Source organism: Grus americana, chromosome 28, assembly GCF_028858705.1.
Source record: "Grus americana isolate bGruAme1 chromosome 28, bGruAme1.mat, whole genome shotgun sequence".
Classification (NCBI taxonomy): domain Eukaryota; kingdom Metazoa; phylum Chordata; class Aves; order Gruiformes; family Gruidae; genus Grus; species Grus americana.
In genome coordinates this window covers 1,511,667-1,525,417 of record NC_072879.1, presented here as the reverse complement: position 1 = coordinate 1,525,417, position 13,751 = coordinate 1,511,667, and the positions used below count along the sequence as shown (strand labels likewise).

At 44.2% G+C, this 13,751-nt stretch overlaps 1 protein-coding gene across 2 annotated transcripts in view; it reads left to right on the top strand.

The window, feature by feature from the left end:
- The window catches only part of AP3D1 (adaptor related protein complex 3 subunit delta 1), a 44,374-nt gene extending 32,737 nt beyond the window's left edge, over positions 1 to 11,637 (top strand). For both annotated transcript variants that reach the window (XM_054805304.1, XM_054805305.1), the window contains 11 exons: positions 2,257 to 2,461; positions 3,190 to 3,252; positions 3,881 to 3,979; positions 4,498 to 4,647; positions 4,783 to 4,830; positions 5,201 to 5,390; positions 6,517 to 6,605; positions 7,641 to 7,726; positions 8,168 to 8,289; positions 9,044 to 9,123; positions 9,496 to 11,637. In XM_054805304.1, the coding sequence (XP_054661279.1) occupies positions 2,257 to 2,461; positions 3,190 to 3,252; positions 3,881 to 3,979; positions 4,498 to 4,647; positions 4,783 to 4,830; positions 5,201 to 5,390; positions 6,517 to 6,605; positions 7,641 to 7,726; positions 8,168 to 8,289; positions 9,044 to 9,123; positions 9,496 to 9,591 (1,228 nt within the window). In that variant the 3' untranslated portion in view covers positions 9,592 to 11,637. The remainder of the gene's footprint in view (positions 1 to 2,256; positions 2,462 to 3,189; positions 3,253 to 3,880; positions 3,980 to 4,497; positions 4,648 to 4,782; positions 4,831 to 5,200; positions 5,391 to 6,516; positions 6,606 to 7,640; positions 7,727 to 8,167; positions 8,290 to 9,043; positions 9,124 to 9,495) is intronic.
- The last annotated feature ends 2,114 nt before the right edge of the window (positions 11,638 to 13,751 follow it).

Below are 13,751 nucleotides of genomic sequence, written 5' to 3'. Positions count from 1 at the left end.
TCACCATGTCTTGCATGTAACCTTAGATGATCATCCAGGCTTGGGTTCCCACTGCAGCATAGATAAAAGTGAAGCTGCTGAGCGGGGGGTTTGGGAGGGGCAGGGGAATAATTTTGTGTGACTGAGCGAAGCCTGAAAGCACAGGCGGTGTAGCTGGGATAGATGTGAGAGAGTTAGTGTGAGCTTTTGGGCATACCAGTATATGTCTGATCTAACCCGCCTTGGCACCGAGCGTGACCTGCATTCATCTGTGTTCATCTCAGAACCCCTGTACACCTGGCTGGTCTGTATGCTCTGTCTTGTGATAATTTGACCAGTAAGAGCCAGTTCATAGCATCCTCATTGCCCTGTGGACATTCAGACATGGTGCCACTGGTGAAAAATGTTGTTCTAATACGATTGAGTGAACTGCATCTCATAACTGTGACCAGAGTCGGGTCCCCGTTCAGCTACTGCAGTTGTTTACAGTTCTGGCACCCAGGCTGTAGCCTGAATCCCTGCGTGCCACATGATAATTAGCAGTGGACTGTTAAGTATTGCATGTGGAGAATTTCTTTAGTTGCTGTTTTACAAAATTGCGACGCTAAAAAGAATTGCTGATTTATGGTCCGTGGATGCCTCCTGTAAAGTTTTGAAGACTACAGGCACATGTGTGCATGTGTAGTATCTCTCTCTCTCTGATACTTAACTTTAAAGTCTGTGCCATTCTCTGCACTTCTCAAATCTGTAGGGATTTGGCCCCTCGGTACCTTTCAAAAAAGTGATGTAGCATTTTTAAAAAGTGAAAGAGCAGTTTCTGAAAAACTTCATTTTTTTCATGAGCTGGTCCCATTCCCCTGAGTCTGCAGGGAACAAACGTAGAAAAGGAAATTAATTTCTGACTATAGACCTCATATTTGCGTGACAAGTCTCAACACGCAGAAGATACTGCGCAGAGCAATTTCTGAATGCTGCGCTCCAGGAGGCATCTTTGGACTTTTATATTGTTTCCATCCATTCTCTTTCCGTCTCATACGAGTCAGTGTGCTCTCCTGTCACGTTTTCTCATGTCTCTGTCCTCTCTCTTTCTTTCTGTGCTTGCACTGCTATGTCTGTGTCACGCTCACACGCAGTCTGGTTTCAGGGAAGCCTTCCAGGTAAGAATATATTGCGAAGTGGTTGACTTCTTTGTCAGGTTAGTTAATTTCAGTGGACAGCGTAAATACTCGAAGGGTGCTGAACCTATTGAAATAATTGACCCTCGAATTAGTGTGAGTCTGGTTCATCGTTGACTTTCAGCACCGATCCCTGTTCCTGTACCAGGTATATGTGAAATAGCTTAAAGGTGAGATCTGTTTACTGTTCAAGCAGATGAGGGGGCCATCTTGCCCTTACAGTGTGTGTTTCAAAGTAAAAATGAATTGGGTCTGGTTCTTTGTGCAATATAAGGAAAGAAATGAAAGCAGGTGAGACCGTTAGAAATCTTCCTGAACAGGTGTTTGCTGCTCAAACATGAAAATTAGTGTTAAGTGAAAGCTGTAGAAATAGAAGAGGTGGCAGTCGGTGAACTTCCCACTGATTTCTGGACAGTGTTTGACAAGAATGGAGAAAATTTCTGTAGTGTCTTTTTCCCAAGTAATGGATTTGGGATACCGTGTAAATCTGAACTACTAGTCATGCTTTCTGTAAACAGATATCTGAAATTAAACACAACTTTTTAAAGAGTACAGATTCATAGCATAAACTTCCAAAATGAAACAATTTATTGCTTAAAATAATTTCCAATTGGAGTCATCTATTCATTTGATAACAAGAAAAAACATGCTCTTCAAGGGCTGTTGGAGCAATGCTATCGTTCCACTGCTTGAATTTCCATGCTGTTGTGAATACTTCCTGCTGTTTCACATCTTTGCCTTTCCTTTGAGAGTGGTTTCACAGAACTGCAGCATGACGCTATACGTATGTATTCTTCTATAGGTGTTAGTCAGCCTGCAAGTCTGTAGTTATCACTTTAGGAGTGATCAGGTTTGACTCTGTTTGGTCTAAGTTTTGATCAGGGTTTGGCTCCGTCACCTTCAAAATGTTTCTGTTAACCTCTAATCTGTGAGGGCAGTGTCTGCAGTTACATAAATAAACTTCAGGTACAAAAACTATGTGCTGATTTAAGATTTTTGAAATTTCTTTAAAAACAAGGCATACCTTGTCTTGGGCATCCAGCAGGTAATCTGAGCTACAGGAAACTGTTTGCAGAAGAGTAATGGTCTCTTCATTTTTAAGACCCTTAGCAGACAGTGAGAAGCTGCCAGTGCAGAGACACAGAAATGTTGAGACCCTGAAGTCACCAGACTCAGAAGCTCCGCTAGTAGAAAAGAAGAGCAAGAAACCCAAAAAGAAGGAAAAGAAACACAAAGAAAAAGAGAGAGACAAAGGAAAGAAGAAAGAGAAAGAGAAGAAGGTGGTAGAGGAGGAAGAAGAAAAAAAGGTAATTCTGCAAGGCTTGCATTATTGTAGAAACTGCTGTTATGGGCCATATCTATTGCTGTTTTGTTTGTTGCTTAGGAACAGTCACATTTGACAATTCAAACAGTTGAATGTTTTCAGCCTTTATTTCCTTAATTTTTTACAACCGTAAGAGCAGGTATTTAAAGATTTCTGTTAATAAAAATATTTACTTAGCCTTATCAGTTAGCAGAATTCACCTTGATGCATCCTACGCAGCAGATCTTCCAGATCTAATTTGGAAGCTGATTTTACTGATATTTTGTCTGTTCTTATAATGGGGAACTCTTTAGCAAAATATCTAGAACTGACTTTTATTCTATATCCTGTCCCCCATATACTTCAGAATCTTTCAGTTATAAAACCTGACATTAGTTGTCATATCCTTCTTGTTAATCACTCTGTAGAGATGCGCTTTTCAGCTAAGATGCAGCCAACATGCTTTGAATGCCTGTAGATATTGTGATACGTAGGGTAATTTGCAGTTGCTGTCAGCTCTGTCCAGGTTTGGAAGCGTGCTCAAAGGCCGAAGTTGTGCTGCTTGAATTAATTACTCCTAAATGTACTGTAGCATCGGTGTACGAGCATTCTGGAACAATGCATTTCCATGAAAACTTAAGGTTTTAATTTAATTGATGATTTTTTTATTTTTTTGTTTTAAAGAATGGTATCAAAACAACCATAATGGTTTTGCTTTCTCTCGAAATTCAGGGGGAAGACTTGGATTTCTGGCTCTCCACTGCTCCACCGCCTGCTTCCACTACCCAGCCACAGGTAGACATCTTACCACATCACAGGAAACTTTTTCTTATGATTGCATCTTAGCTATGATACAAGTGCTTTGTTGTGCTGCAGGAGAGAAGGGAGGGATAGGCTTTGTCTCCTCAACTTACGGCTGTGAAGCAATAACACTTTATCTCCCCAGTCTACAGACACTGTAATGGGAGGTTTCAAGCTCATTTTGCTGTGCAGATCAATGGATAGAAATACAGGTGCAGCTACAGGCTTGGTGGATTTTAATATTATTGGTGGGGTTTAATATTATATTATATTATATTATTGTATGATTTTATTTCCTAGTGTGAGCTAGACATGAGCAATATTAATAGACATGAGAGAGACAGTCTGAAAGAAAGTCTCGTGAATTTTGATGGGAGATTTTAGAAGAAGAGACAGGGAATATAAGGGGATGGATTCCTTGGAGGAAATCTTTTGTATCTTGTCCTCAGGTGATCATATTTGCTGGGTTTCAGAGGCATAAAATGAAAGACTTGATACCATGTTAGTCTAATGTAATTTTTGAGCAGGGAGGAGTGTCACTGTTAAGATTTCTTTTGGTGTGGGATTCAGTTGTTTCAACTGTGTTCCATTAGTGTGATAATCCTTCTACTCATCTGCTCAGAGTGAACCTGAAGTGGGTGCTGCTGTTGTGGCTGAACCTCAAGCGGTAAAAAAGGAAGAAAGGGAAGAGCGAGATGAGGAGGATGATGATGAAGGAAAGGTAAGTGGTTTAAACTGCTGACACCCTTAGCCATATTCTCCTAGTGTCTCATATTCCTTAAAAGGAAGCACATGGGAATTACTAACAGCATCCTATGCAGCGTAGTGACCAAATAGACAGCAGTGGGATGTTACGCCCTTGAGGAGCTCTAAACACTTCCTAGTAAGAGGTTTGGTTCTTCCTTGAGCCAAGGATCAGGCAGCAGTTTTAAAGCTGAGCTTGCAAACAGTTGGAGAGATTTGGCCACCTGCTGATCCCAGGCTGCTTTGGGTTAAGATGTTGTCATGTGAGCAGGGAGCAGCAAGGGTTTACTGGGACTCAACATGGGATGGCTGGTGGGGTTTAAGGAGTGGGGGCTCTGTTTCAGATTTCTGCAGCAGTAGAAAACCACGTTCAGTCATCCAGAAGGCTGTGTAGAGTGGAGTCTATAGCTGAAAGATTGGTAGAGGGGCCATGATGTAATGGCTGGAAATGCAGGGTTTCTTTAAGGGTTTATTGTAGTTTCTTGTTCTTGGTAGAAATCCTCCAAGCACAAGAAGAAAAAGCACAAGAAAGAGAAAGAAGAGAAGTCAAAGGATAAAAAGAAATCCAAAAAGAAGAGTCATCACAGCGAGGAGGAGACAACAGAGTCGGTGCAGAATGGAACACTAGATGATGAACCACTACCAGTGAGTAGCTGTGCGCTGGCAATGCTTGCCTTGGGGAAAAGGCAGGAGCTAAACTGTTTTGGGAGGGAGGAGAATGACAGCTCTTTTCAGAGAAATTAGTTGTATTGCAACTGTGATTTCTCTCTTGGTTTTCAGCCTATGTCCAGTTACCGCCTTCTTGCTGAAAATCCATACATTAAAATGGTGAGTGTTTTGGCATTCAGATCCACATGTCTTCTCTTTTTGTGTCATCTGAGAAGGAAGGGATACCCTGGGGATTGTATAGTGACTTTATGTAGACAGTATTTAACTGAAGAACTATTGAAATCCCAGGAGGTAGAAACATAACAAAGCTCCATCTCAATTCCTTTGGATGTCTCACTTGACAAGTTTTTAAGTTGATATTTTCCTGCTACTTAGTAGTACTGTGGAGCTGATCACCAGTGTGCTTTTCATTATCCTATAGCTGTCCCGAATTACCTTCTTTCTGAAGCTTGCTTTATTCTTGTGCTGTGTTCTGTTCTGGTGTTCTGCTGTTGGAAGTTTCTGAATATTTTTTTTCCTTCATTTGCAGACCTACGATATTCAAGGAAACCTCCAGAATGATAGTCAAGTTACTGTCTCTGTTATCTTTGAAAACAAAAGCACTAGCTTCCTTAAGAGCATGGAACTAAATGTCCTGGACTCTCTCAACACTAAAATGCTCCGACCAGAAGGATCATCAGTACATGATGGGATACCTGTGCCCTTCCAGCTACCGCCTGGTATGCGCAGCTTTGCACAGGGTTCTTGGAGTATGTCTAGTCCTGCACTGCCCTCCTGTGGAAAGAATTGTTTGTACTTCTTGCTACTTGCTGTTTTCCAGAAAGATGTGTCCCTCTACCTGGGTGTTCACTGGGCTTTCACACAATTCACTGGAGAGGATATAAGCTTTCTTACAGTATGGCTATAAACACAGTTGGTGCTGTACAGCAAGAGCAAAGCCTATAACGTAGGGCTGGGAGTCCAAGTGTCTGAGTTCCTTTTTCAGGTGGTTGCAGGCTGGCACACCTTTGAACATGCCAGCATTGCCAGCTCCAGGAATCCCAAATTCATGAGGAGTTTGCTATGAGATTTAAAATGAAACAAAGCTATAGGCTCTTGAACCGTTAGAATGCACTCTGGATTTATTCTCGAGCTATTGTCCCACTGTTTTAATGACAGAGGCCATGTGCAGTGAAAGTTTGTGAAAAACATGTGCTTATTTGGATGGGAAGCTGAGCCCTTAAGAAATATTAGACACAGAGATGAGTAATAATGGCTTCATACATAGTACAATTGTATGGTCGAATCGCTGAGCTTCTTTGAATTTCACTTCCTTCACCAAAGAGTTAATTTGAATACTGAAACAGCTCGCAGAAGTCTTCTAGGATTTTAGTGGCTTCAGGGTGCAGTTTGATTCCCCCATGAAAAGCAGTGGGGTGTTTTTTTTTTTTTTTATTCTATATAAGGCAGGTTTTGACACAGACTTGTATATTAAAAGAAAAATATAGAAACATTAGAATGTGAATTAGTTCTGAAAACCGCTTGGAAAGATGTATATTTTCCAGTTATACAAACAGTTTAAATACATTGCTGCTGTGCCTTACTTTGCCCAGGCACTCGCTCAATAACCTCTACCAGATGCCAGCTCTCACTGCTGCTTTTCAGAGACCCAAGAGCTAAGTGCTGTAACACTTAATTCACAACAGGAATTGCACACATAACTCTTCCAACTACATGTAAAACTTCAAACTTGGTTCAAAAATAGTACCTAAAGCTTAGCTGCTACTAATCAGTTTATTCTAGCCATTACTTAGATATGAAAACTGTTTTCTGACCTGACTTCTCCCTCTCCTCTCTTCATGCTAGGAATCTCTAATGAAGCCCAGTTTGTGTTTACACTTCAGAGTATTGTTATGGCTCAGAAGTTAAAAGGAACACTGTCCTTTATAGTCAAAGTAAGTGCAGCTTTAAACTCCGTGCTTCTGCTTCCTTTGGAGCTGCATAAGGGAGCTTGACTTGGGTGGAAAGCACTGCTTTAGAGCTTTTTTTAGGCATCATTTCATCTCTGCTGCACCAGCCCATTCTGTGATGTGAGAAGTATTTTTACATGACATCTTGTGCAAAGAGTGTCCCGAATACTGCGTAAGCATGTCCTAAATTGTCATTCCTGGCAGTGTGTGAGCAATGCAGCCTGAAACATATGCCACGTTGTCAGCTAGAAAGTCACTGCGGCGGTGCATCTGCCAGGGAGAGGGGGTCAAGCAGCTAGCGAGAGGTGCAACCCAGAGTTGTTTCTTCTGATCTCAGTTGCCCGAAGATCAGTTGGACACTGCTGCCTGGTACAAGGCTGGAAAAATTGTAGTAGCAGTTAGATACGGTTAATAGGGATGGAAACCCAGAACATGAGTGAAGGCATTGTTTAATAAGTATTGAGCTGTTTAAGACTATGTAGGTTTCTAATCTTACTTCAGTATAATTATTAATGAAGGAGCCGTGTGAACAGCTTGAAGGAAGCGAATGGAGACAGTTGTGGCTGCTTCTGAGCCAGCCATTATCTCTATTTTAAGGGTTTCTTAAAAATAGTATCCAAGTCTTATTTTCAATGCCTAAGAATCTGGGAGATACTAATTTATTATTTTGCTTGGGAAATAGTGAACTGTAAAACCACATCTCCAAATATCAGTTTAAATTCAGTCTGCTCAATATATTTCAGCAGAGTGCCATCAAAAACACAGCCAGACCCCTCCATTTGTGTCCCTTACCTGCTCCAGGTGTACGTATCAACCTAGCTGCCCAAATCTTTTCTCTGAGTGGCCTGATGCTTTAGCGTGATGGTTGTTCTCAGACTGATCCTTCAGGCCCAGCCAGGAATATATCAAAGGGGATTGAGCCCTAAAGTCTTCCTCGGTGCCTGTTTGGTAGATGGGGGTGGTGCCGCCTCTTGCTGCCTTGGGGCTCCCTTTCATCTCCTTTCCTTTGACCTGTTGCAGAATGATGAAGGTTCAACCCATGAAAAACTAGATTTCAAATTGCACTTCAGTTGCGCTTCATACTTGATCACGACGCCTTGCTATAGGTAAGTGCCATTTAGGGAGCACAACATTGGTGCTTTTGCTGCCCATGTGAAGCTGAGCTTTGGCTGCAGGCCATCTCTGCAAGATAACACAGCATGCATTTGACTTTGGCTGCTTGCGATTGCTTTGATTACACTTCAGTTATCTTGTGTAATGTTTGACTGTTAAAATATGTCCAGTGACTTATTTCAAGTGGTTCTGAAGAAGGAGCTGTATGCCCTGTAGGCTGGCAGAGGTCGTGCGGAAGTAACTCTGGTTGAGGTCAGGGTACGGCAGTGGAGTCTGGAGTATGGTTCCCATACTGGCTGTACACCCGTTTTCCTAGAGCTTGGTAGTACTTAGACTTCTGCATTCTGAGATATCTCAAGGTCTGCATGGGGCTAATGTGGCAGATTATACTTGAATTTCTAGCACAAGTGTTTACTTTCCTTCCTGTTTTGCAGTGATGCTTTTGCCAAGCTCCTAGAGTCTGGAGATCTGCACATGAGTTCTATTAAAGTAGATGGAATTAGCATTTCTTTCCAACATCTACTGGCAAAGATCTGTTTTCATCATCATTTTTCAGGTGAGTCTTCCTTGATGCAGAACCTTCTGCAAAATTCCATATTCTAAAATTTCCACTATGCTTGGTGAGTGCCACGCTCCACAGCCTCAACGATGACAGAAGCAGGTGATGTCTAGATTAAATAAATTTGGGAGAGGATTTTTTTCCTGATTTTGTAATACATTCGTATCCTCAAAGCACGCAGTGTTCTTCAAAATGAACTCTCCTTTTGTCCCTGTGGCTTTCCTCCTGTCCGGCGAGGCACGCGGCAGGTATCACGGGAGCAGCTCGCTTATAGTTAGGGCTGTAACTGTTCTCAGGAGGGTGCGTTTGGTCTTTAGTGCTTCAGCCAACCTCTTTCCTCAGTGCTTTATTTCAGAAAGGGAGAGCGCGAGCTATTAAAGTTTGGACTTATTAATTAAAACACAAGTACTGGATGAAGCAAAACAAATGGCTGTTTCATCATGCTCTGGCGTATGCATTAGATGTTGCCTCAATGAAAGTATTTCTGGGGAAGAGATCTACTTTCTGATCAGCCTTTTTGCCACAAAATATTTGCAGCTTACTTAAAAGACTAATGACTAACCTCACTGTTGTGAAATATCCCAGATAAGAGCCAGGCGTGCACATCATCTTAACCCTGACTTCCTCCTCCCCTCACTCAGTAGAAGCTTCTGTTCCTTGAGGCCAGGCAAAGCAGTAGTTCCTCTTCACAGGAAGCAAACCTTCTATTAAAAGTTGTCCCACTAAATGAAAACTCATGCTTTCTTTATAGTTGTGGAACGCGTTGATTCGTGTGCATCAATGTACAGTCGTTCTATCCAAGGCCATCACGTCTGCCTACTGGTAAAAAAGGTGAGAGCATTGTACCACTCTGAAACAAGACCTGAGAGAAGCTAAATCTCCAGCCTTTCCTATCTTAACAGAACAAGGGAAATATTCCCCTCTAAATCATCCAGGGACACCATGGACAATTTAATTCATCTGGTGGCCCATCTAGCAGTCCTTGCTGTGCTGCTGCCATGCTTGTACCTCCCCTGGGCTTTCTGTTGCCCGGTGGGTTGTAGCAGCACTGATGGCTTCCCCAAAATGACCTCTCGGCTAAGCCTGCTTCATTCCTCTGCAGGCTCCACTGGCTGCTTCCCGTCCTGGAGTTTGGCTGGGAATAAAATTGTCCCTGCTTAGAAGAGGAGCTAATGGATTTCTTTTTTTCTTTTTCTTTCTAAGGGAGAGAACTCTGTATCCATAGATGGAAAATGTAATGATTCCACCCTGCTTAGCAACTTGTTGGATGAGATGAAAGAGACATTGTCCAAGTGCTGAATATTCCTTATGAAATATTCCAGTTACAAGAAACACACCTAATGTGTAAAGACAAGCAGACCCAAGTGTTAAGTTTCTCCCTCGTACGCATGTACTATCCTGGGGCACGTGCTTTTCAGTTAACTCCACCATTGTTTGCAGTTTAAACATTTTAAGGCTGTATGTTACCTTTTTATTTCAAGACTTTTTACAAACTGTGGTGTTAACCCTTTCTAGCCCAAAGATCCTGGTGACGTGACTGGAGGGAGGGAGGGGCGCTATTTATTCAGCAGCTCACGATGACCCCATAAACCTTGCCATCTGTGCGGGACGGTGGACTAAGCAGAATTTTATCAACAGTAGCACGGAGTCTGTTGCTTGTTCTTATTGCCAGGGAAGGTTGACTTGATCCTTAGCCATGGAATATGTCTTCAGGGCTACTGTGGTTGATGTATATTTCTAGCAGAGGCTGGTGCTGGACCTGAAGGCCTCTTTTTTTTTTTTTTTCTAAGTATGATTTATTATTATTATTATTATCTCAAGATCTATTGTGATCAGCATATAAACATCCTCCATCTCCTTGAGCTAATGCAAATGGGCCCTGTGAGAACGGGGATGTCTGAGTTTCTGTTTATAGTAGTTGCCTTGAGCCTTAACCTTCTTTTAGTCACGGCTGAAAGAGTAGAGAGTGAATGCGTGAAACAGGCCAAAAGTGTTACCGTTTGGTTCTCTGCTCCTGTTGACCACCCCCGCAAACGGAGCCTGCCATGCCTCTCCCCTTCGAGCAGTCTCTGCTGATGAGTTTTCTGAGTCCACTTCAATTTCACATTCCTGAAAAGTTAGGGTGTAGCAAGAAACTGGAAATCCAAAGGGGTCTGTTCCTGCTTTTTTATCATTTTGCTCACCAGCTGAGGTTGACCAGTACCAGGTTAGAGAAACGCCCACCCGTGTAATCCCTTGTACTCTAAGCAGTTTGCATATAGCCCTGTTCCCTCCCTCTGTGCTGTGAAATCAGAGATGTCGTGCTGTCTCAGTTGTCCCCGTAGCGTCCCGTTGCCCTGCCCTCGCAGCAGTGGATGCGGATTTAGCAGCACAAGTGTAGCTGGGTCCCTGCAGCAGAACTCTCCGTGCCCGGGCGCAGGAGGGAGGGGATGCTGAGGAGCTGCAGGCTTGGCTCTGTGGCAGGTTACTTTAGAGGGAAGAAAGGAAGGGTCTGCCAAGTGAAGCCCATTCTGCACTATTGAAATCTTACTGGGAAGGGACGTCACTTCAGAGATGCTTCATTGATGTCCTTCTCCAAAAATCTCTTGCTTTTGGTTTTTTTTTTATTCCCATTTCTTTTATTTGCTGTTCCATACCCAGCAAACTGAGAACACGCTTGAACGGTTTTGCTTTGAGGCACGGGCAGGAGCCGTGGGTTGCTGTTACCAAAAGGGTCCCCAGGAAGGAGCTGGGCTGCTCTACACTTCTCCAGCACCACCACGTTCCAAGGGTGCCGGCAGTGCCCAGTAGAGTTGAACTAAAACCCTACGCAGGGAACAGGACAAAGCCTTGATCTTGCCCTTGGGGTGAATGTCCTGTACTTTAAGCAGGTCTTCTGCTCTTTACACTCTTCCCATATTCAGGGTATTTTTGCGAAGGCTCTGCTGTGGTTTTATTGCTAGGACCGGCTTTGTATTCTGACCGCACTTGTGCGCTGCAGGAGTTTGTTTGCAGCAGGCTTCACTGCTGGTGAAGCGGTAGTTTTTGGTATTGGTCAACCTCCCTTGGTTAGCCAGTTTGTGTATTAGAAACTGAACATATTAAAATTGTCTTAAAGGATAATGTTCCTCAATTAGTGTTTTTTTTTTAATTCATGGATGAAAACTGTCACTTTAGCATGTAGAGTCTTCTCTTACAGAATCCTGTGCAGTGATTCTAGACTTTTGAAACTGTATGATGTGTTACATTCACAAATTTATTTGCTATCAACATTCCCTTAAAAAAAAAAAAAAGAAAACAACATACCACAAGCTGCTGTAATGATTTTGTGTCAAGATGATCCAATAAACTTTCAAAACAAAGTTACATTTTTGGCTTTGGAAATAGTCCTTTTACAAGACCCTTCTGATTTGTGTGGACCCAAAAACATGACATGGATTTACCCGAGCTCTGAATGCTCGTGTCTTCGGGAGGATGCAGGGAATCTCATTCCACAAGCTCTGGAGGAGGTAAGAATTCATTTCTACCACCACTGGGTGGGGTGGGGGCACTGGTGTGTGTCAGCGAGGGGAGTCCCGTGTCCCTTGTGAGTGTCGGGGACTGATCGCGTGACCACTCTGTCAGCAGCAACAGCTCGCACGCCTGAAGTACACGAGCAGAGGAGTCTGCAGTGAGGGAGATGGGAACGATGCTGTTCTTCACCTCTTGGATTTTAAACTGACCTGGTTTTTGTAGGCACCAAAACTTTTGATTCCTACAGGCTTTGAATAGCGGACTGGTCCGGTTGTCGCGTTTTAGCACTCCTTTGGAAGGCAGCATTGCAAGTGACAGTTGTCACTAACACAGAAATTACAGGGGAAAAAACCACCAAACAATTCAGACGGTCTCAGTTAAAGCTACATTAATATTTTTTTTTTATTGCAATTGCATCTAAAACCTAAGCACTTGTGAAAATCAGAGCTCTGGCCTTAAAGAGATATCTATAAACTGAAGGACAGAAATCAGCCCCTTCTGTCTCTTCCTCTTGGCCTGGCAGCCAGTGAAACTTGTGATGGAAGCACGGCAGCGTTAATATGAGGAATTAAGGTCCAGTGCTGTCAGGAGCTGAGGCATTAGTTTTGCTGATGCTCGGGGGTTGCTAGTAAGACCAGAACCTGTGAAAAGCATCTCTTAGAACAAAAAATATTGGGGGCTGCATAGTCAGGAGCTGCCAGCTCTGCACTGAGGAAAAACCCAGGGCTTGCACTGACTCGGTAGATAAGCTCCTGCTGCGAAGGAAGGGCCAGGTCTTCCGCTTTCTGCGTGCACTGCAAGTCCAACGCCGCAAGTCCAATGCCGCAGTCCCATCTTGGCTTGCGGGGAGGCCACCCGCTTGTTCTGCCTTGGGGTGGGACTGCACAAATCTGATGAAACAGGATGAAAACCGCAACAAACACCCATCTCTGAAAATGCATGAAAAAAACCACCAAATGCAGGAAGCAGAGTGCACATCGAGTATTTAATGAGCTGCAGGACCTTAACTGCACGATGCAGGAGTTTACAGTGACCCCTTCTGGCTTCGAGCAGTGAGCCGGGCTCTTGCCCTGCTTCCTGCGTTTACATCGCGTCAAAATTCACGGAGCAACTGGACAAAGAAAATCGGTCCTTAGCGAAGTGGGGTTTTGCACACGGCATGTTACAAACAAGCATGTAAAAGAACCGGTGCTCTGCATCATTCTTGCGGGAACAGGAGAGTGTCACCCTGGAGCTTTGCGGTTGAGTGTTTCATGCCAAGTCTGGGGCAGAGCAGCATCTATTCCTTGGAGGTACCCAACCCTTGGCAACCGCGCTCTCGGGAGTGGCGCTAACGCTGCTGGAGCTGCTGCCCCAGCGGGTACCGGGGGGGTTACAGCCCCGGGGGGGGTACAGCCACAGGCTGCAGGAACATCTGAGCTGCCCCAGGCCAGGCCAAAGCCTTCACCCCTGGGTGCTGCTGCACATCTCCCAGGCTGCCAGTTTGGGGCAGTTGTGGGGGCACCTGGAATCTCCCCTCTTGTGCTGGCGGAATGGCCGGGGTGTAGGAAGAACACCGCGAGTGCAGGAGATGGGGGGGGAGCTCTGCGGGGGGTGGGGAACGGCTGTGCTTTTGGCACGGTTTGGTTTTGGGCTTCCCAGGGACGTGCCACCTGTGTTCGACTTCCCCTGTTCTGATCTTTGTGAAAATTTCCCTCTGAACCAGCAGCTGTGTTTCCTGCTACTTCTCCTTTTCGTGGCTTTGAACTACAAGTACGTGCAGGTCCCTTCAGCGGCTCCTGTTCCACCAAACCACCTCAAACCATGGTCCGAGCCGGCTCCGGCCGCGAGTCTGGCCTGACTCTGCCCGGCTCCTGATGGTGCCAAACCCACCCTGCAGCTCCTCCCCTCCCACAGACTCAAATTTGGGCTGGAAATCAGAAAAAGAAGGAAGTTACTGGAGTGCCAGGGGATGGGAGGTGCCGGCA